Below are 21,906 nucleotides of genomic sequence, written 5' to 3' on the forward strand. Positions count from 1 at the left end.
AAGAGAACAGCTCTCTTGTAACTATGCCGCAATAATATCTTTGCGTATCTGCGCCGTTTATTTATAATTATCATCGGGGAATTCTCTATCTTGTTTAAATATTTGCGGGATTTTCAATTTTGTACTGTGCAATTTTCGAGTGAGAGGAAAGATCTCTCGTATTCTCGAAGCATTCGTCGATTCGCATTCTACCACGATAGAGAATGTTCCTATGAACAACATCTTTTCATTAGTCGATACAGTTGATATGTACATGCATATATCTAACTAGGTTGTATTTGAAAATCTTCGTCCATAGAGAAGGCAAATTCCAATGTTCCTAGGAAACGTATTCTCCCATTGGATATCGGACGTAGGGTGAATTCTTCCGCGAGTATCGCTCGGCCAATCGCGTTCCGCGGAGCCTGGAGAATTGCGAACGCTTCCTTCGGCGGCGCTGCGCGTGCGCGGCTCGCGCGCGACAGGCAAAAAATAAGATGGCCGCCCAACGAAACAAATAGAGCGCCGTCGTAAATAACACAAACCGTCCGAACACGTTTCGAGCGTGCCCCCCGCGTACGAATCGCACGTACCCGCGACATCGGCGATCCCCTCGCGACCGTTCGCGAACGACGCGCGTTTTCCCCCAGACGCGACCGTAAGTACGACGCCCCGCGTGTTCGCTCGCGGTAGCGTGATCCGCGGGGGAACGTTGCTCCTGTTCCTCATTGTTGCATTACCCGACCACGCGTATCGCGCCTCGCGGTGGTCCGTGTCGTACCCGGGGAGGTGCGTGGTCCTAGCGGCGGGTCCGTCGCCATCGGGGGGGAGGAGATAGCGCCGACAAGAGAGAGAGAGAGAGAGAGAGAGTGTGGTGTTGTCGCCGGGTTGACGCCGCGTTCGTCGCCAAGATGCGATCGTGCGACGCGCACGAGACGAGCCCGTCCGCTCCACGTAGACAACACTCGCGGTCCCACGCCTAGCTCCTCATGCTAGTCTCGTCTTCCGAATTGCTTGGGGCACAGCATGAAGGAGATGCTCGGAGGGTGCTGCGTGTGTTCTGACGAGAGGGGTTGGACAGAGAATCCGTTGGTGTATTGCGATGGACAGGGTTGCACCGTTGCCGTGCATCAAGGTACTTGTACTTTGAGGAAGCTGGAGTGTCCCCCATTGTCGATTGTTTGTAATGAAAACTTTATTGTTTTTCCAGCGTGTTACGGCATTGTCACTGTACCAACAGGACCCTGGTATTGCAGGAAATGCGAGTCCCAAGAACGCAGTGCTCGGGTGGTATGCATTTTTTTATGACAAACCATTAGATATTTCTTTATTTATTATGATAGATTATAAATATTTTTATCGAGATGTATTATTTGAGATGTGATTTCTATAGCGCTGTGAATTATGTCCGAGTCGTGATGGAGCCCTTAAGAGAACGGATCAGGCTGGATGGGCGCATGTTGTGTGCGCTCTTTATATCCCAGAAGTTCGATTCGGTAACGTGACTACAATGGAACCAATCATATTGCATCTTATTCCTTCAGAAAGATTCAGCAAGGTAAATGTTTAATTTCGATATTACAGATTTGGCAGAAAAAGAAATTAGTTTTTTATCAATGTCGCGTTATATACAATACATTAAATGATTTCAGATATGCTACATTTGCGAGGAACAAGGTAGAGGTAGCAGAGCAAACGTGGGAGCCTGCATGCAGTGTAACAAAACGGGCTGCAGGCAACAATTTCATGTCACCTGTGCACAGGCTCTGGGCTTACTTTGCGAGGAAGCTGGCAATTATCTTGATAATGTCAAATATTGTGGATATTGCCAGCATCATTATTCAAAATTGGTCAGTAATTTATGCACTTGAGTATTACGCTTTTCTTGAGAGCTTGTTAGCTAATATGAACGATTAATTTTAAGAAAAAGGGCGGTAATGTAAAGACAATACCGCCGTACAAGCCGATACCCGCCGATAACGGTTCGTCGGACTCGTCGCCGGAGAAGGAGGCGGAGACGCCGATAAAATCGTCAAGCGGCAAGCGGAAGAGCTTGAGTTCCAAGTCCACCGCGAATTCTAAAAGTAAATCAAATGCTAGTCCCAGTTTAGAGATAAATGGCATCACGGACGACAAGAGCAGTGGTAGCGGTCGTAATACGCCTAAAGATAATTCCACGAGTTCCAGCAAGTTTACGACATCTAACTTTGTCGAGACCATTGTTACGCAGTCGGAGAGCGTGTTTGGACACGACGGTACTGTCACCGTTACCACTGTCGCCACGGCGGCAGTCGCTTCCGCGATGAAAACGAGTGGTGGCAATTCGAATGCAGTGCATAAGAATATTGGCGGTCAAGGAAAGTCCAACTCGTCGACCTCTAATAAGACATCGAGCCACACTAGCAAGAAGAGGAAGACCGGAGCTCGTACGCCGACTGTGATAGGAAATGAGAACTCGAATCAATCGGCCAGCTCGGAGACTAGCGGATCAGTCGTGGTAGCTGTTAGTACTGTTGTGCAACAAACTGTCCCAACTGTCCCAAGTAACAATGTGCAACCAACAATCACCGAAGCCACGAGTTTAAGTACAACAACGGAACCAGAAAAATCGAAGAAGGTAAAAGTTTTTCGTTATTTTAAATTGCTTAAATTTTTAAACTTGAAAGGATTGGAATTATTTAATTTATTTAATTTATTTTAATCCTTGTATTGAGAAGGAAGAGTCTCATAATAAATTATATTTTAAAACTCGCCGATAATTCTGATACAACAGAGTTTTGATATTGAACTAGCAATCAGAACACATGATATAAATAAAAGATACCAAATATAATACTATATATCTTGCTGATTTCATTATTCGTCTTATATAGAGATATCCGTGTGTCAATTGTGATTCTCAAAAACATTAATAATTGATATTAATTTGAGTAACTTGCCACAATATTCACGACAATATTAAATTTGCGCTTATCAAAGTCCACTCTTAACTATAGGTTGTGGATAATTACATAGGATAATTGTCACAGGTTTACAACAATCTTTTCCAATTTTCTTAAATTGTCACACCTCTAGAATATTCATATATATAGTTAAAAATTTACGTTAAAATTTTGGAGTTTAATAACGTTATGAAATTAAAAGTAAAAGAATAATGAATGAAAAACAGAAAATTTGAAACTCTCTCTCTCTACAAAATTAGATTTAAATATATATTAAGTTACAAAAATAGATAAACATTTATTACTTTGCTTTTTATATAGACATTACGTACAGATCTCTGTTGAAAGTTTTCAATGCTGTCGAATTTTTTTTACATTGTTCTGATCACAAGTGTTTGTTTTGCCGAGTTTTTAGTTAGTCATATCTATATAAAGTAATCATAATATTGAAAAAATGAAAAATCCAATAAATTCTGCATAGAATGTAAATGCAAACCTAGGAATATAAAATACGTTTACATTCGGCATGTGTTATTTGGAAAAAGATTTATTCCAATGAGAAAATCGAGGCGTTCTAACAAGAACAAAGTGATTAATATAATTATATCGCATTAATCATTCTGTTAATAATAAGAATTAATAATTTCTTTTTGTTATTATTTGATCTAGGAAAAGAAAGATTAAATTAAAGACAATGAATTATAATTAGAGTTTGAAATTTTTTTGCTGTAGGCAATTTAATTAATCGTCGATTAAGTCAATGGGAGAATTTTATCAAATCGCCTCTTGAATTTTAGGTATCTTTAAGAAACTTGTACCAATTAAAATATATGGAATGTAGTTATAGCGTCTTATTTATCGCTTTCGATTGCAGACGAAAGTGGAGAGTATAATTCAATCGTCGTCGAATACACCGGTCGCGATAGAGGCAACCACTACACCTGTGATAATGACGGTGACGCAGTCCCAGTCCTCCTCGATCGTCACTCAGTCGCCGACGACTACGTCGAACAGCATCGTCGTCTCCGTGCCGTTGACCGCCACCTCGCTCGCCAACACAGTCCAGAGTGTGGTGACGAGCGCGCCGACGATATATCAACAACTGCAGCAGAGTATAATCACCACGGCCGCCAATGCGGAGCTGCGATCCAGCGCGATGGTGACCACCGAGAGATTCGCCGTCGAGGAAGCTCCAACGAAACGATCTCGGTAAGTTTTTGCTATCGAAGCACGATTAAAAAAAATTATTTTGTCATCAAAAACTGACTTTAAGTTATGAGTGTGTTGTAAGGTGCGTCACAAGTAGAACTGAAATTGATATACGATTTTATGTATAATTACAAACGTAAATACTTTGAAGCTTTATTGTGTGAAATTTAACTACAAGTGGAGAATTTCCAGCGAAAAGATTATATCAATATACAGGGTGGTCCTCGTAACGGTCGCCACGATTTTTAGGCACTTACAATAATCTGACATAAAAAAGTTTCAAACAAAAGTTGTGTGGCTTCAAGGGGGCCATAAGATGCTGGCAATGATTTGACCTTGGAAAATCATTTGAAGGTCACGTGAAGGTCAACTTTAAAATCTTAAATAGAAACCCCCATTTTTTATTTAGTATTCTTGTAGCTTGCCTCGAGAGCTTTCCAAAACACTATAATAAACTATTTTTTTATTCAGTACTTTTTGAGTTATTTTATATGTTAATCTGACATATTTTGATATAAAAAATAAAATAATATAAAAAAATATAAAAAATATAAAAAAATATAAAATAACTCAAAAAGTACTTAATAAAAAAATACTTTGTTATAGTGTTTTGGAAAGCTCTCGATGTCAGCTACAAGAATACTAAATAAAAAATGGGGGTTTCCATTTAAGATTTTAAAGTTGACCTTCACACGACCTTCAAATGATTTTCCAAGGTCAAATCATTGTCACCATCTTATGGCCCCCTTGAAGCCACACAACTTTTGTTTGAAACTTTTTTATGTCAGATTATTGTAAGTGCCTTAAAAATCGTGGCGACCGTTACGAGGACCACCCTGTATATAATTTATTCACATTTAATTAAATTAAAATATAAATGAGAAGAATAGAAAAGATACATCTTTATTATTGCTCTGTTATAATTATTGTCATAATTATAATTATAACTATTATAATTATTGTCCCATTAGTTGGACATTGAATTTATTTTCGATAATAAAATTTATATAAAATAGTGATGAATGCAACAAAAGTATGTCGCACGCAGTGAGTGTCGTGAAGTGCATCGAGTTGCAAGTGCGAGTGCAAGTGCACCCGAAGAAGTTGTAGGCGCATGCAACTTCAGTCGAGTATCGTGGATCGTTTTCAAAATGGCGGGTGCGACTGGTAAACAAGGTGGCTGGTTCTAACCTCTTCCCAAACGCCAGATCGAGCGTACGATTTTTCCGAAAATCCCCGTCCGGCCGAGTGTAAACGCGCGTGTCGGATATAAAGCGCGTCTTGACACTTGGCGTGTCGCTATGTTCGAACGTTGGATCGAGAATGCAATATGAAGGATGGAGTGTGTTTATAACAGTAGTCAACCTATGTATTGAGCACAATAGTTCACTCGAGGTCATTCGGCGCGCGCTGCATAATAATTGCATCGCGCGAATAGCTGCGTTACAATAATCGCACATCGCGTCATAAGTTCGGCGCGACGAAGAGGAGGAGAGACGTCGCGGGCACTGTTGAACGCACTCGTGACTACGTTAACGTGGAATCTCGAATTGTGGCGAATAAGAGAGATCAAGGTTATGTTTGTTTTCGCTTCGGCGAGATGCCTCAAAGGCAACGAACGACGAAAAGGTGTAACGTGACACTGTAAATGCCACTTCGCCGCGGTATTCCACCTCAGTGTGCGTTGATCTTACTCTCTTTATCATTGTGTCATTGGAGACGATTATTTGTCTGGGAATTTTATCATATAATTTCTAATCGTACGTTAAAAATTTCCGCGCCATTAATATTGATTGTTAATTTTAATTCTATGTGTGTGTATAAGGTAATTAATAGTTTCCATCGTAAAGGAAAACATGTCAGTTTCGTGCATTTTTTTATAGCAATCATAGTAATTATTTGAAATATTACTTTTCAGTTCCCAATCATCAGATAAGCAAGAGAAGTCTCGTAAACCAAAGCGTGGCTCGTCCAATAGCCAAGGATCACTGCCGCAATCACAGACGGCCTCGTCAGTCGTAACTTCTGTATCCAGCACCGCAATTGTGGCGACGTCTAAGAGGGGCGCGAGAAGTAATCATCAAACCCCTCCACCCGCCATCACGGTGGCTCCAGTGACCTCGGTGCCATCAATAATTCAAGGCCCCGCAGCCACTTTTGGACACTTCAGCAGTGTAAGTGGCACAGGCCCCGCAAACATTATGGGACCGACGGTCAAGGAGTCACCGCCTAGCAGTCCTGGATCGGAGAGTATGAGTAGTAATACTAGTAAACGAAAGAGAAAAGCTGCTGTATCCACACCTATTCCATCTGCATCGACTACACCGACCGCTCTTACCGCAATAAAGGAAGAGAATAATATAAAATTGTAAGATTTGCAACCAGATCCAAAGAACTTATCGATCAAATAAATGCAATATATAATTGTAATCTTTTTATCTTTTCTTTCTGTTTTTAGATTTCAAAATGGAGTCAGTGCACCGCATATGCTAGGAAATCAGTTGAACCCTACTTCGACGATGGCGCAAAAGATGTCAGATACACTTTCGCAAGAACTCGAGGCCCATTCTATTTTTACAGAAGCAAGTAACTCCAGTACAAACTTGGTTGGACCGCAGTTACACAGTCGAGTAATTGCATCTGTACGTGATCGAAAATTATTATCAAATTCAAGGCAATGTGTAAATCTTATTACATGCTATATATTCGATGCGTTTTTTATGAACAGATACGATCTAGCCAACCGGGTGGACCGCCTACTTCGTTTACCTCGGTTTTCTCCACAAACAGCAATAGTACGAATCCTACACCTGGTCCTAGTGGGACTCTGGGTGGTGGAACAATTCCGCAGACACTGGATCAGCTTCTAGAAAGACAATGGGAGCAGGGAAGTCAATTTCTAATGGAGCAAGCTCAACATTTTGATAGTGAGTATATAACGAGAAAAAATTCGCTTACAATTGCATGGGTTTAATGAGGAGCAGAGTTCGCGCTTTTACCTTGTATAAAAAGTTATTTTTTACAGAAAAACCTGCATGACATGCTTTTCATTATATTTTTATCTTGTAACAAAATCTTTTTTTTTTTTTCTATATAATTATTTTTTTTAATTTGATATTTTTGACATGCGTGCTTTGGTCTTTTAACGTAAAATATGCGTTCTACACTTAAGTAGAATAAACCAGCAACATTATGGAAATCTGTTGCAGTTGCATCCCTGCTTTCCTGCCTACATCAATTGAGAGCTGAGAATCTTAGGCTAGAGGAACATGTAAATAATCTCCTACAGAGGAGAGACCATTTATTGGCTGTGAATGCTAGACTCGCTATTCCGTTGACAACTCAGCCTAGTTCACATCCAGGTTAGTTAGATTAGCCATTTTATGATATTTTTTTATATTTTATTTATACGAATCACATTTATATGAAGCACATTTACCATATATCTTAATTATATTTTCAGTGAATAATATACATCCCACAGTGAATCCATCTCATCCTAATGTCTCGCACTCGGAAGTGCCACCTGGCGCTCCGGCTCCGGTACCTAGATCGAATCGCGAACCGCGAGTGAACAACGCGTATATGCCTCACTCCGGTTCCAGCAATCATCCGACGACATTGGAAAATGGTTTGCCGCCAGATCCCTCCCCACCCGCAGCGGCTTCTCTCTCTCAATATCAGCATCGTGGATCATTAGTTGCGCCGCAACCAAGCCCGACAATTAGGTAACACGTTGGTTCTCTTCATGGAATATTATTGATATAATTGAGATTCAAGTTTACTCTTAAATGAAATAGGCATAGTCCAGCCGGAGGTGGATACCTTCAAGGTTCGAGCAATATAGTATCGCCGGCGCCGGCAAATACTTCCGGCGTGGTGCGTAATTCGTCTGTCACACCGGATCCTCTACGTGGAGTGCCGAGGTGAAAAACAGTATCTTCATTTTGATCATTTTCGATTGTCCAGATATATTTTTCATATATAATGTTTATTATTAATCACTAGGTCAGCTTCCCAATCATCGAATAATTATATGCCGTCGATGTATCAGCCCACCATGTCCAGTCTCACCGGCAATCAAGTAGGCGGCGTTCACAATCTCCATCCGCACGGACCTTCGCCGACCAGCCACGGGCCACCGGGTAAACCCAGCTGAAGGTAGATACCAATACAATATGGCAGCCGCATATCTTAATTATTAATGATGTTTTCATTGCCGCGTATGCCATTGTCGAACATCAAAGAAGTCAATCTCATTACAAGAGAGACCTAACTGCGCTTCTTCACGAAATATTGACTGATATACATTTTCTATGCCACGTTTATCGGTAATCGTTTTTTAAATATCTTCATTCTAGTAATGTCAATTGCAGTTTACAATGTACAAACATACATCTGGATTTGTATATCTTTATATCTTTCCACGATATATCCTAAAATTGTTGTATATCCGATCATATATATGCGCTGTACAAATCTTTGCATATATCCGATAGAGATTTATGGATCTCATTACGTGTTCACGTATTCATTGAATCCGATATATAATATTATTCTTTAACCATTTTGTTTTAACTTGTACTTTTATATACACGGTTTTATGCGACTTATATGAACATTGCAACTGTCAATATATTGGAGGCTAAATTAGAATTTATAGTGACGTTAAAAAAATAATGCAACTTAAAACGAAGCAGCAGTTAGGAAGATTAGTCTCACAGATTTTTCTGAAATTAAAAAGACAATTCCTCATAACATTTATTAAAATCCATTATTATTAAAACTTGATTACAATAAAATTTATTCTTAATTAAATCTTAATTATATATATATATATATATTTTTTTTTTTTTTTTTTTTTTTTTTTTTTCCTTAATCATGGTTAGGCATACATTTGAGACATATTTTTTATCTGTCTTTATAGGCATCATCATATGTGAACAGCAAATCCACAGATGTACAAATCTTAGACTGTAAGTTAACCTATCGCGTTAAATAGCAATAATACAGTATATGTACATTCTCTAATGACGGTGAAACTGCATGTATTTCTGGTGGTGCGATAAAAGGATATGTACATGAAATTTTTCGAAAAATTAATAGAGAAAAATATTAAATGAAAAACACGAGTAATTCCAGAACGAAATGGAAAGAAACTAAATCATTGTGCTACTATCGATTTCGATGCGTTTGCCGATTGTATCTGATAATTCGGATATTGTACACACTAGATATTATACATTCGGATATTATATTCCGCAACTTTAAAGCTGCTTTACTTATAATACAGCTTTCATATTTTTAGCGTACCACCGTTGAGATGTATCGCAGCGCGTGTATTATACGACAATGATGATATTGAGTGCAACCTATTTCAAAGCTAATATTTAATGTATATTCTAATCTTATGCGTAAAGAAAAACTGAGAATATTCAAATGTACAAGACGAGCACTGCCTTTCGCCAACAAGAGCTGTGAAGTAGGTTGATCGCAATTCGATATTCTCTAGCGAACGCATGATCGTTTTGTTCAATACACATTTCATTTGCCTTTCTCTATCCCATTTTCATTCAAATCTATTCAAAATCCGACGGATTTAATTGATATCACTTCCCATCAGCATTGCTGCAAAAATTCTCGAAGGAATGCAAACAGAAGTATTGTGTCATTGTTTGATCTGTGGATTAGACACACAACATTCTATTGATGATTATTAAATTAATAATTAAATAATTTGATTGCATTTTAATGGCAATAACTCTACAATCAATATTATTACTTTTTTTTTTTAATATACACACATATATAAAATATATTTTAAATTGACTTGTTGTTTATATAGTAAAATTTATATATTAAAGTCTGATTATTGTGAAATGTTAAATAACTTGAATTAATTCTGTTTGTCAATTTGTCTATAAAAATATAGTGTATTTGCAATATTCTGAGATACATACATGCAGCAGCTTGGAATTTTATTTTATAATGAAAAAATAAATTACTTTTTTTCCATCTCTTTTGTAACCGGATTTTGTGCTTAAAATATTCTTTGAGGATGTAACGAAAAAAACAAGATCGAACCATGGCATAAATCTTGTTAATGCAAAAACTTGTGAATACTTGCAATACACATTTTATATATGTACATGTGTATGTATTGGTCACAATACAAAATGCGCGAGTACAGTCGACTGTCTGTATTGCGAACTCGTCGGGACCAAATACTATTCTTATTATGAAGTCTTCCCTCGATTTACATTTTTTTCTATAACAACATATGCGCGGAATTAGAATAAAAACATTACACACTCTGTTCTTCTTTCTCCTTTTCACTCTATTAGCGGTAAATGTAAGTGGGAAAGCGAAGAATTGAAGAAGAACATCATTTTACGAGTATGTAGTTAATTCATGAAACAGACAAGATCTTAATACGGCGCGTCGCTATACGGACATTCGGCTGTAATCCTGTAAAGTATGGGACAAATGATTGTATGAAAGCAGAAATATGATTCCTTAAGAACGATGTATATGAGTTGTATATCAGAATTGAAGTTAATCCGTTTTGTGCTGCGTTTTGTGAAGATAGCGTTAAATTTTTCTATTCACGCCATTGTTTATAATTTCTGAGAGCGAGCAATGCCATGTGCATGCAAATCGCAAAAATCAAAAGTACTGGACGGTACAGTAGAGAACATTTTAGAAAATAAGACTTTGTAAGAGAATATATAAGATATTCTGCTCAAAGGCTACGGTATATAACATAAAGTAGCAAGTTTTGATAAATCGACGAGGAAATTTGCATGTGATACATATGCGAAATCACAAAATGACATGCAACGTAAAACGACGCAGTTGTAAAAAAAGGAAGAAAAAAGATATTGATAAGAATCGTCGGCTCGACAATTCACTCACACAGGAAAATATCTCCTCGTGTCGTTGAAATTGTAAAATTGAAATATGGCATAGTATTTGCAGACGTCAAACAAAAGTGAAAGGAGTTTATACACTCGCAGGATAATACGTTTTATGCTGTCACTTTATTTTTGCACCGTGGTTACGAGCATAGTACGAGATTTCAGCCTCGCAAAGAAACTAGTTGAACGAACTATGATATGATATACACATACGTATATTCGAATTCATCGTACAAAACTGAAATTTTCCCTAAACCACCTTTCAGTGATCATGATATGTATCGTTTGCCGATTGAACGGCACCAGAGAGAAATTGCTCGGAAGAGAAAATTTTGAAGAATTAAGGATTGACTGACATTTACCGCATTGTGTTCTTTATCGTTATCGTAATACGACGCGATGTTCTAAATCGAGAGATCGAGGTAATCACATTTTTTCCTCCTTCCTTTTACCGGAAAAAAAAAAAATGTTTAATATAATGTATTTTACGTAAAAGTATTAGCTCACATCAGCCCGAACGTGTTAAAAAGGGGTGGTTAAGGGATAATAAGATAAATAAGGGAATCGATTATACTCTCGACTAAATTTGTAAGTTCGATTAGAGATTAGAAACGCAGGATTTTTAAGCGAAAGAGAAAACTCTAATTAAGGAATCTAGGCTTAAAAACTGTATGATAAAAGAAAAAGTAATATTGTATAATATTCGAGATGGTAAAAGAGGTGGGATGCGGGAGGTAGACATGAAAACACCAAACCTACAGAATAGCTTATCACCACTCAGGGAGAATCAGTTTATTGCGCAAAATTCTGCCGACTTTTCCTTGTGGACGTCGATTGTGCCGCGGGAGTACGACATGATATAATATAGTTGTCGAATTATCATGTATTCTTGGGAGCCACGATTAATGCTGTGCCATTTTTTTTTTTTTTTAATTTCTTATTTAAACACAAGTTTATTACGAAGCCTGGTTACACGAAATAGTTGAACGGAACATAATTCATTTCTTGTATTTGTAATCGATTACGAAGCGCCTTTTCTCCTTCATTACATGCATTTAAAATTATCACTTAATAAATACAAGTTTCTGTCATTTATAATTCGTATGAAAATCTAATCTACTCTAAACAGCTGTTCATAGCTCTTCAAGAATTTATGATAAGAAGTATCGAGTTCCAAACTGCATATTGCTCGTACTGATTTGGTGAATTTCATAATTGACGACCTTGTCGAAAGTTCGCTAGGATTTCTAAAAAGAAAGAAAAACGAAAAAAAGAAAAGTGTAATGTGGAGACACGAGACATCGCGTTTATACTACTAAAGAGTATTTTATGCATTATCAGTATAGTAATGTCGACTGTATATTGTTAGGGGATATTATATATACGATACGCGCGAGGCGATATTACAGGAAATAAATGCAGCGTGGAATAACAGTTGTACGATATCCTAGCAAAGACAAAAAAGAAAAAAAAACGAGGTTACAGAGAAAACAGTACGATGATATTTTTTCACAGCTAATCGTGCCAAATTTTTTCAATCGAATCATTGAACTTCTCGATTCCTTAGGCGGCTTATGTCAAAGCGTATGCGTAGAACGTAGAAAAATAAACTCGGCGTGATATCACGACGCAAGAAAAGGCTATTTGCACATCTATTTAGTCATTGACTCGGATAAGAGTCGTCATCATCATCATGGTCGTAGTCGTCGTCGTCATGTGTGTGTGTATGCGTGCGTGTGTGTGTGTGTGTGTGTATATACAAGTGAGAGAGTCGGTGAAGCTTCTTTTTCCCTCTTCGTCCATCATTTACTTCTCGGTGAGTTACTTATCGTCATATCGCGTCATTTCTGCCAAGTGTAAGAGGCAAAAAAAAAAAAAAAAAAACAAAGTTCGATTGTCTGCGTTTCTGTGTTCAATCTCCAAGTATCAGAGGTACAAAGAAAACAATTGTGTTCCTAATCATCCGAAAAGAATCGGGCTCTCGCGACCGAGAACGTAAATTAATTAAGTAATTTTCGTTTCGTATCCAAAGCCTTCTCCGACGACATGGAGAAGATCGCGTTCTGTATACAGAATTCACATCATTGGGGGTCACATCGATGTTAACGATCGTGCGTGTAGATTTTACTTTCGTAGATAAGATCTTATCTCTCTAAGAGCGATGCGATTAAATCTCATGTATAATGGACACTTTTACCAAATAAATTGTCACACTTTCCTACGATACTTTCTTAAATTTCTCCGTCTCGTGTTCTCTCGTGAAATTTAAAAGAGGAAGAAACGTTTTCCCATTTCCTCTCACGAGTTTTTAGAGATAAGCTTTGCTTATCCTATTAATTTTCTATTAGACATTCGCTCGTAAATAATTTATATATATAATTATATGTACACTCTCGCAAGAATCGATTATGTGTTTAGAATAGCTTTATTGCGTATCATTCGCATTTAGGAACGTAGATATCGGTGCTTATCGTGGACTTGATTTGTAATTTTTAATTAGAAAGAGAAGAAAAATAAGAGAGACATTGTAGATTTTTTATCATTGTCGTTCTATCGACAAGATACATATATTGATTGATATATAATAATTATATTATAATATTATAAAAATCTGTGACTCTCGTAAAGCCCTATGTCAAATTTATATTCGATTTTTTTATACCGCAGTTTTTTGTTACTGCAAAAATAAATACTTGCGCTTTTCATAATTACACATGTAAAGGACGTGATCCCGAATGATATTCTAGTATCGCGATTACATGTCATTGTACTTTTAATCGCTAGGTGTTATTTTACTATGAAAAGAAAAAACAGAAAAGAATGTCGCACTCTTCGAAGATTGTGAATCTCATTTTCTTTTGCATGTGAGCCGATATGGATTCGCTGTGTGCAGGAATAGAATCTGGAAAGATAACTTTTCATTCCCACGTGCATGTGCGCGAATCGTAATTCATATTCCGAAACAAAGTGTTCAGTAAAGTTTCATTAATATTTCCGAACGAGAAATAGAAAGAGAAACAGAATATTCTAACGCGAGAAAAGGCTGATCGCTCTTTTTTATTGCACTCGTGATGAAAAAGATGATGTAAATAGTCGTCAATAATGAGGACCACTTTCTGATAGACGAACGATATGACGAATCGAAAAGACAAATTTATGATTTGTAAAGTATCTCTATATATGAAATGAATTTTACGAATTATGGACTTTTTTATATATAACGAATACACGGTTTTATCTCGTTCCAGAAATCTTGTCTCTTCTGTATAGACAATTGGAGCGAGGAATGTAAACACTAAGCGATACGATTTTGTAATATAATTGTGCATACGACGCATATAATAAAAAAAGACTAAATGATCACATGTGATACAAGTTGTCCGATACAATCCTGTTTTGCTTCGACAATCTTCATGCAAGTTTCTTTGTCTTCTGCGCAATCTAATCTTTTTTTTTTCCAACAAGATTCGACAGTATACAGTTAATGTAAAATAAATATCTATTTATTGAATTATTGATATTAATTATTATATAATATTCTTGCTTGTTTTATATATTTTCCTCTATCGCATAAATCTTATATATTTTTCGGCCATACACTGTTAATAATTAATAATTATCTAACAAGTATTGGATGATTGCATAAGTTCGTGCCCAATTTTCATAGATGGCATTAAGTTATTGCATGGCGGAGTTCTATTGTTTTCGTGTGGTAATTGTTGCTTACACCGAATAGATGACGTTGTCTTATGTCAATTTAGCGTCAGATATTGTTCAGATAAGTCCATTTATGCATATGAGAAATCATTAAAAATGGAGAACGAAAAGGTGCATTTGCGGCATGTAATGCTATATGAATTTCGGAAAGGCGTGAGTGTTGGGATTGCACAAAAAAATATTCAAAGCGTTTATTTGGACCGCGCTCCTGCTCTCCGAACAGTCAAAAAGTGGTTTGGCAGATTTCGAAATGGTGATTTCAACATGGAGGATCAACCCCGCTCTGGACGGCCTTCTGGCATTGATGATGACATTGTGCATGCCTTAGTGGAAAGAAACCCAAGGATTACAACTGAGGATATTGCTGAGAGGATGAACATCGATAATTCAACCGCTTTTCGTCATTTAAAAAAGCTTGCATACATTTCCAAGCTTGATACGTGGGTACCGCATCTCCTGACTGAAAGGAATAAGCTGCAGGAAAACTGCAGGAGTCGCAATAGGAAATTCTGTAGCACCCGCCATATTCTCCAGATATTGCGCCTTCAGATTTTTATCTATTCCGGTCTTTGCAGAATAGTTTAAATGGCAAGAATCTCAATTCCGAGGAAGCTGTCGAAAACCACCTTACAAACTTTTTTCAAGAAAAACCAATTTCTTTCTTCAAAAATGGAATCGACAAGCTTATAGATGGTTGGAAAACCATTGTAGAAAAGAATGGAGACTATATAATTGATTAATAAAAGTGTTATCTCTAAAATATAATCTATTGAAGTTTATATTTAAATCGGGCACGAACTTATGCAATCACCCAATATATATTGCGATTTTTTATATTAAATGGTTTAGAGTTTATAGAGAGATAAAAATTGCATGGTATTGAAATTGTATTATATAAACATTATTTTATGAATGTATATGTGTGTATTGCGGATTTTACGGCAGCATTAGAGTATCTTGATACAAATTTGTAAGATATCAAATTAAAATATCTTAATGATATACGGCCGATTGAAAGGGACAAAAAGATATACCGCATCAGTAAGTTACTCATTATATTTTAGAATGACCTCGGTTCACGGGGTTATTATTCTTCCGCCGATAAAAACATGAGACTTCCTCGTGCATACAAGCACGGCAATCCGAAGACCACGCGGACAATTCCGCGGTGGCGTTCCTCTCTCTCTCTCTCTCTCTCTCTCTCTCTATCTATCTATCTATCTTACTTGCTTGCTCGCTCTCTGTGCGGCCAACGATCGTGGGAAGTCTCACCTGCGACCTCGTCTCCGGCGAATCAATATTATACGAAAGCATGTGAGCAGTCTATGTATCACGGATAATGCCGAAGACGGCTTTCTTGTCAAAGAGCGAATGGAGAAAATTAGAATCGGAATTGTTGTCGATTTCCGATCAAATTGCGAGCAAAATTATACATCACGTAATCGGGAATTATATTATCGGCAATGGATGCCAAGCTTAATCTATATGTCGCAGATTCAGCGCTTAGCATTCATTCATAAAGAGTCAAACTAGACTTCGACCAATATTCTCAAGTTTCTTTTTTTTTTTAACAATCTAAATATATGAGAAATAATTTTTAATTTAATTGAAAATATTAGAAGGATAAAAATATCGACAGAAAGAAAAAAAAATAATATTAAAACACACATGAAATTTTTCATATCTAATATAATAGTTAATTAATCAGCGAATTTCTTTTTTCTTCTTATTCAAATCTAAACTTTTTAAACAAAAAATAATTTTAATTTTCTTTTAGATATCTTTGCATTTATAACATGTCCACGATGAAAAATTTTAACAATGATTTATACATATATATTTGTGCACATGGTCTCCCCCGTAGCAAATCGATAGAGTATCCATTGTTATAGCATTAGACGCATCCGCAAAGCTCTGTCCTATGTAAAATATGAACTAATAGGATTTCTTTGAAAAGGTTACACATACTGCGAGTTTTCACGCCGGATTTAACGGTAGATTTTAGATTCTTATCGAGATGAAGCAGGATTTTTGCACCCGGCGCGCGCGATTTTATCGGTTACGAGGACAGAGAGATTTTCATCCTCTTAGGATATCAAAAATAAAAATGTTAAGTCAATTTCCTTTCTAATTATTTTGAATGCTAAATAATCGCGGGAACTATTATCGGAAATATTAGTTAATAAATTATGATAAGAATAAATTAACATATTGCAAACTACACATAAAGTTTTATTGTTAACGCAATTTTTACAGAATTATTTAATATTTTCAAAGCATTTATAAATATTTAATTTTCCGGAAAGCATTTAATTTATATTCTCTCTTCTTTTTTAATATTGATGCATAAGTTCGTGCCCGATTTTCATAGATGGCATTAAGTTACTGCATGGCGGAGTTCTATTGTTTTCGTGTGGTAATTGTTGCTTACACCGAATAGATGACGTTGTCTTATGTCAATTTAGCGTCAGACATTGTTCAGATAAGTCCATTTGTGCATAAGAGAAATCATTAAAAATGGAGAACGAAAGGTGCATTTGCGGCATGTAATGCTATATGAATTTCGGAAAGGCGTGAGTGTTGGGATTGCACACAAAAATATTCAAAGCGTTTATTTGGACCGCGCTCCTGCTCTCCGAACAGTCAAAAAGTGATTTGACAGATTTCGAAATGGTGATTTCAACATGGAGGATCAACCCCGCTCTGGACGGCCTTCTGGCATTGATGATGACATTGTGCATGCCTTAGTGGAAAGAAACCCAAGGATTACAACTGAGGATATTGCTGAGAGGCTGAACATCGATAATTCAACCGCTTTTCGTCATTTAAAAAAGCTTGGATACAAGCTTGATACGTGGGTGCCGCATCTCCTGACTGAAAGGAATAAGCTGCAGGAAAACTGCAGGAGTTGCAATGGGAAATTCTGCAGCACCTGCCATATTCTCCAGATATTGCGCCTTCAGATTTTTATCTGTTCCGGTCTTTGCAAAATAGTTTAAATGGCAAGAATCTCAATTCCGAAGAAGCTGTCGAAAACCACCTTACAAACTTTTTTCCAGAAAAACCAAGTTCTTTCTTCAAAAATGGAATCGACAAGCTTATAGATCGTTGGAAAACCATTGTAGAAAAGAATGGAGACTATATAATTGATTAATAAAAGTGTTATCTCTAAAATATAATCTATTGAAGTTTATATTTAAATCGGGCATGAGAGAGAGAGAGAGAGAGAGAGAGAGAACTTATGCAATCACCCTATGTATATGTATCTCGTGATTATACTTTTTTTTCCTTCAAAAGCACGTCACTCGCGTCACTATTGTGGCATCGGCCGGGGATGTATTTATGATCGGGCTTAAATCGGAGGTGCGAGGAAATAATTGGAATATAATAAAGCTCGCAGAGTGGGGTGAAGGGGGGCACATTGAAGCCGATGCAAGCGCGAACTCGAGAGACTAGGGGCAGATATATTTTGGGATGAACATCTAGCGATCATTCGAAGGGTGCAGCTGCCTAGGTATTTGGGTGCCCCAATTTCAACCCCTCCCCCCTTCTTAGAGGGTGAGACGAGCCGCAGGGTGGATGAATGCTCTCTTTGACTTAGCTCTGCATCACTCGAGTCTCCCGATCGCGGGAAGGGGTGATATTTCACAAGTTCTGTACTTCTCGTTTGCACCCGACATCGCGTAAATTTCAAATAATGTACGCAAATATCAAAATTCCGTTTTATCGAAATAAACTTGCAAGGGATAATCTCGAATAATGCAAATTCAATTTTTGTTAGACTTTTATTTAAAACGCGTAATGCTTTTTAACTGGTTTCAATCAAAGATTCTTGTATTTTTGTTGCGCGTCGAAAACAATTTAGTAATGAATTATTCTACAATAATTTGATACCAGATTATTATTTATATTTATTGTAAATGACCATTATTTACGCAGAAGCATTTTTTAATTCTTTATAGAAAAATATTTTTAATCTATTTAATTTTGTTACGATTATTCGATATCGCGATTGATATATTCTATAACAGCGTACATCTAATTTCTTTATAAAAACTACTTTATAAGTTGGATATAAAAAATGAATTTTTGGTATAATAATATCTAAAAAATTATTTATAAAAACAGAATTATTTAAATTATTTAATTAAAAAAATCACTCGTAAAAAGAACACGTGTAACGTAGTAGATGGAACGTCGCGAGTAGACGGGGGGGAGGGGGACTTGAGTATTATATCTTTATTCGGGCGCTATTACATCTCCGCGTTACGTTGTAACGCACGGATGTCGGGTACCATTATTGCGACACGAGAATCGAGAATTAATACTTTATTTGTGTGTCACTCCAGCTGCGAGGATCAACACAAGTGCCCCCCTTGCGGACAAGAGGGTACTCCTAATGCGTAGTCTCTCTCTATGAACGGGGGCCGGATTCTATGGTTTGCTAATTTTCACGGGATCATCGTACCGTGACGTTAGAGCAGATTAGGTTCAATGCGGAGCACCGAACTTTCGCGCCTCCCGATAACCGCTTCTTTCCGGACGGTTAAATTATCGATGTATCTCGGCTGTCACGAATAAATTATAAATTTATTTTTTATAGATATTTTTTTTACATTTTAACAAATAATTGTTAAAGGATAAAATTGAAAAATCATTGCAGAAAACATTATTTTTGCTAAGAAATATTATCACGATCTCTTTTATGTACTGCATTATATGATTTTAAATTGACATTATGATTGTGTCGTTCAGATTAATATGTTATATATTTATCAGAGCTAGATATTTCTTATTTACTCGGTTCGTGTATTAGTTCGGGATAAATCGTTAGAAAAAGTGTACGCCCCCGATCGAGCATGCAAACGATAAGGGCAGGTGTGTATCGGCACACCTGCGTCAACCCAGATAAACTCTCGGTCATTCGAACACTGCATAAATCAACTCATATTTTCTTCCGAGAATATATCCGATAAGAATCGCATCGGACGTTATCTTTCTATAGCATTATTGTTTATTATCATTATTATTAATTCCTTATCTGCGATTATTATAATGAATTAAATCTGCTGTCAAATAAATAGGATACCTCAAAATCAAGTTGCAAGTTCTTTCTTTCAGTTCAGGTTTTATGAAAAAGTTGTAATTAATTTTCTGTCTTTGTAAAAAAAAAAAAAAAATATTAATATCCGTTTTTTTAAATTATATCTATCTTGGAGTATTAAGCTTTTTTTATAGAAGCTTAAAAAAATTTGGCTAATATATAATCAATTAAATATCATAATTTTGTGATCTATAAATGAGATATTAAATACAGAAAATTGTGAAGTTTGTCAAAAAATTATTCAAGTTTTATCGAATTTCTCAGAAACAATTAAAGTTGATTTGTGAATATTTCAGATTTTTTTTGTTTGTTTTTGTTTTAATTCAATTGAATCTCGAAGATCATGCACTTATCAGAACATTTCATCAAGCAGAAAAAGCATCTTATCAGACGCGAGGGAGATTGCGAATCGATCGGGGTTACGCGACTCGCTCTCCCTTTTCTCTTCTCCCTTCGGGTCCTTCGGTGCCACGAAATCGTCCCTAATTGTCCACAAATCGACAGCCACCCTCGATTTCCCGAACCGTTAAATACAACCACCCCGGAGGCAGCAATTGAACGGGAAAGAGGGAGGAGGAGTGGTTCCGCTAGCCCCCTTGGACATTATGGGGAGGGTTCGGGTTCACCGGGCACACCCCGTAGAATATGGATTCAATTACACCTCATTGTGCCGCGGTGTCTATAAACAACGCTGTTTTCACAGCTGATAGTGGCCCACCGTGCTGCGGGTCGTGCACTCCAAGTGAATACAATTCATGTACTATATTTTATCTAAATCTGATCGATTGATAACTCTGAATTTCAAGTTAAAATTTTCGGTTACGTTTCCTCATTTTTAATTCTTATTATGCAATTAATTCTTAATTAATTAATTCTTACATTATGCAATTGAAATATTTATTTTTTTGATAAAAAATAAATATTTCAATTGCATAATGTAATTTTAATTACATATATATATGTAATTAATTAAATATTTATTTAACGATATATGACGTATTTCATATATGGTTCCTTTGTAAATTTAATCTTTCTATAAAAAGAGTTTAGAGTCTTTTAAAACACCATCGTAAAGATTCGGCGTATTATAAAAGAGATCTTTTATAAAATTGCTAAACTCTGACAAAGAGTCTGCGACATATATGATTATTTTTATATACTTGATTATATACATGTAAAATAATAATTCTGGCGTTTTTATAGACATCAATTCCGAGCAATATGATTGCAAATCACGGTAAACCGAACGGTATTTCCCCATGCGTGCGAGCGCATAATAACGCAATAATGCGAGAGAGAGAGAGAGAGAGAGAGAGAAGTTTCTTATCTTTCGCACTGCGTTTGCGAAGTTGCTTTAAAGTTGTTAATGACGATAATAATGCGCGATAATGAAAGTGTTTGAGTATCGCGACGGCAACTGGAGCGCGGTAAGAGTGAAAAGGAGGGTCTCGAGATGCAGTTTCGAGGCCCCCGTCAACGTCGTAACGACGAGGAGGAAAAACGGGAGGATCGTGAGAAGACTCGCAGCCGTCGACGCCATTATTCCTGCTGAGTTGCAGAGCGTCGCGACGCCGCAATATCGACGTTACCGCCTACTATATCTCTCCCTCTGTTTCCTGCTCTTTTTCTCTCCTTACCATCTCTCTCTCTCTCTCTCTCTCCCTTTTAATTCACCCCCACGCGAGCACAAGAAGCACTTTTAGGGTGTTTCAGTTATCAACCCTTCGGCGGTTTCGGCCATCTTGCCACTACCCTCTTTTAACGCGAAATCGTTGTCGAGAACGTCTTTGAGATACGAGATTTGACGAGTTTAAAAGATATCTGTAATCTTGTAAATGACGGTGGATCTTACAGATTTATCTGTTGCTCGATTTTTCATTACAATGATATAATTTCGTGTTAATTTAACCGTTTGAGTGCTGAAGAATTTTCTTATATATATGCTAAAAGTGCGGAATGAAATGCAGAATAACAACTGCACTTGATATGAATACAACTGATCTCAATAGATGCGAAAATTATACTAACCAACAGCAGC

General features: G+C 36.9%; 1 protein-coding gene across 1 annotated transcript; it reads left to right on the top strand.

The window, feature by feature from the left end:
* The first annotated feature begins 450 nt into the window (after positions 1–450).
* Alh (coiled coil domain containing protein Alhambra) lies at positions 451–14,410 on the top strand. Its single transcript, XM_070301042.1, has 14 exons — positions 451–1,114; positions 1,190–1,269; positions 1,373–1,537; positions 1,632–1,829; positions 1,904–2,596; positions 3,796–4,130; positions 6,049–6,498; positions 6,589–6,772; positions 6,859–7,057; positions 7,340–7,492; positions 7,594–7,858; positions 7,931–8,056; positions 8,139–8,291; positions 9,058–14,410. Exons 1-13 carry the CDS (start codon positions 1,006–1,008, stop codon positions 8,287–8,289), a joined length of 3,108 nt encoding a protein of 1,035 aa, XP_070157143.1. The 5' UTR covers positions 451–1,005; the 3' UTR covers positions 8,290–8,291; positions 9,058–14,410.
* The last annotated feature ends 7,496 nt before the right edge of the window (positions 14,411–21,906 follow it).

Source organism: Polyergus mexicanus, unplaced genomic scaffold (genome assembly GCF_030449975.1).
Source record: "Polyergus mexicanus isolate NDT 795.1 unplaced genomic scaffold, iyPolMexi1.0 SCAF_9, whole genome shotgun sequence".
NCBI lineage: Eukaryota > Metazoa > Arthropoda > Insecta > Hymenoptera > Formicidae > Polyergus > Polyergus mexicanus.

Coding starts and splice junctions, on each gene's coding strand:
- Alh (XM_070301042.1), top strand. CDS start 1,006: ATGAAGGAGATGCTCGGAGGGTGCTGCGTGTGTTCTGACGAGAGGGGT. Junction 1,830..1,903: donor AGCATCATTATTCAAAATTG/GTCAGTAATTTA, acceptor ATTAATTTTAAG/AAAAAGGGCGGTAATGTAAA. Junction 6,773..6,858: donor ACAGTCGAGTAATTGCATCT/GTACGTGATCGA, acceptor TTTTATGAACAG/ATACGATCTAGCCAACCGGG.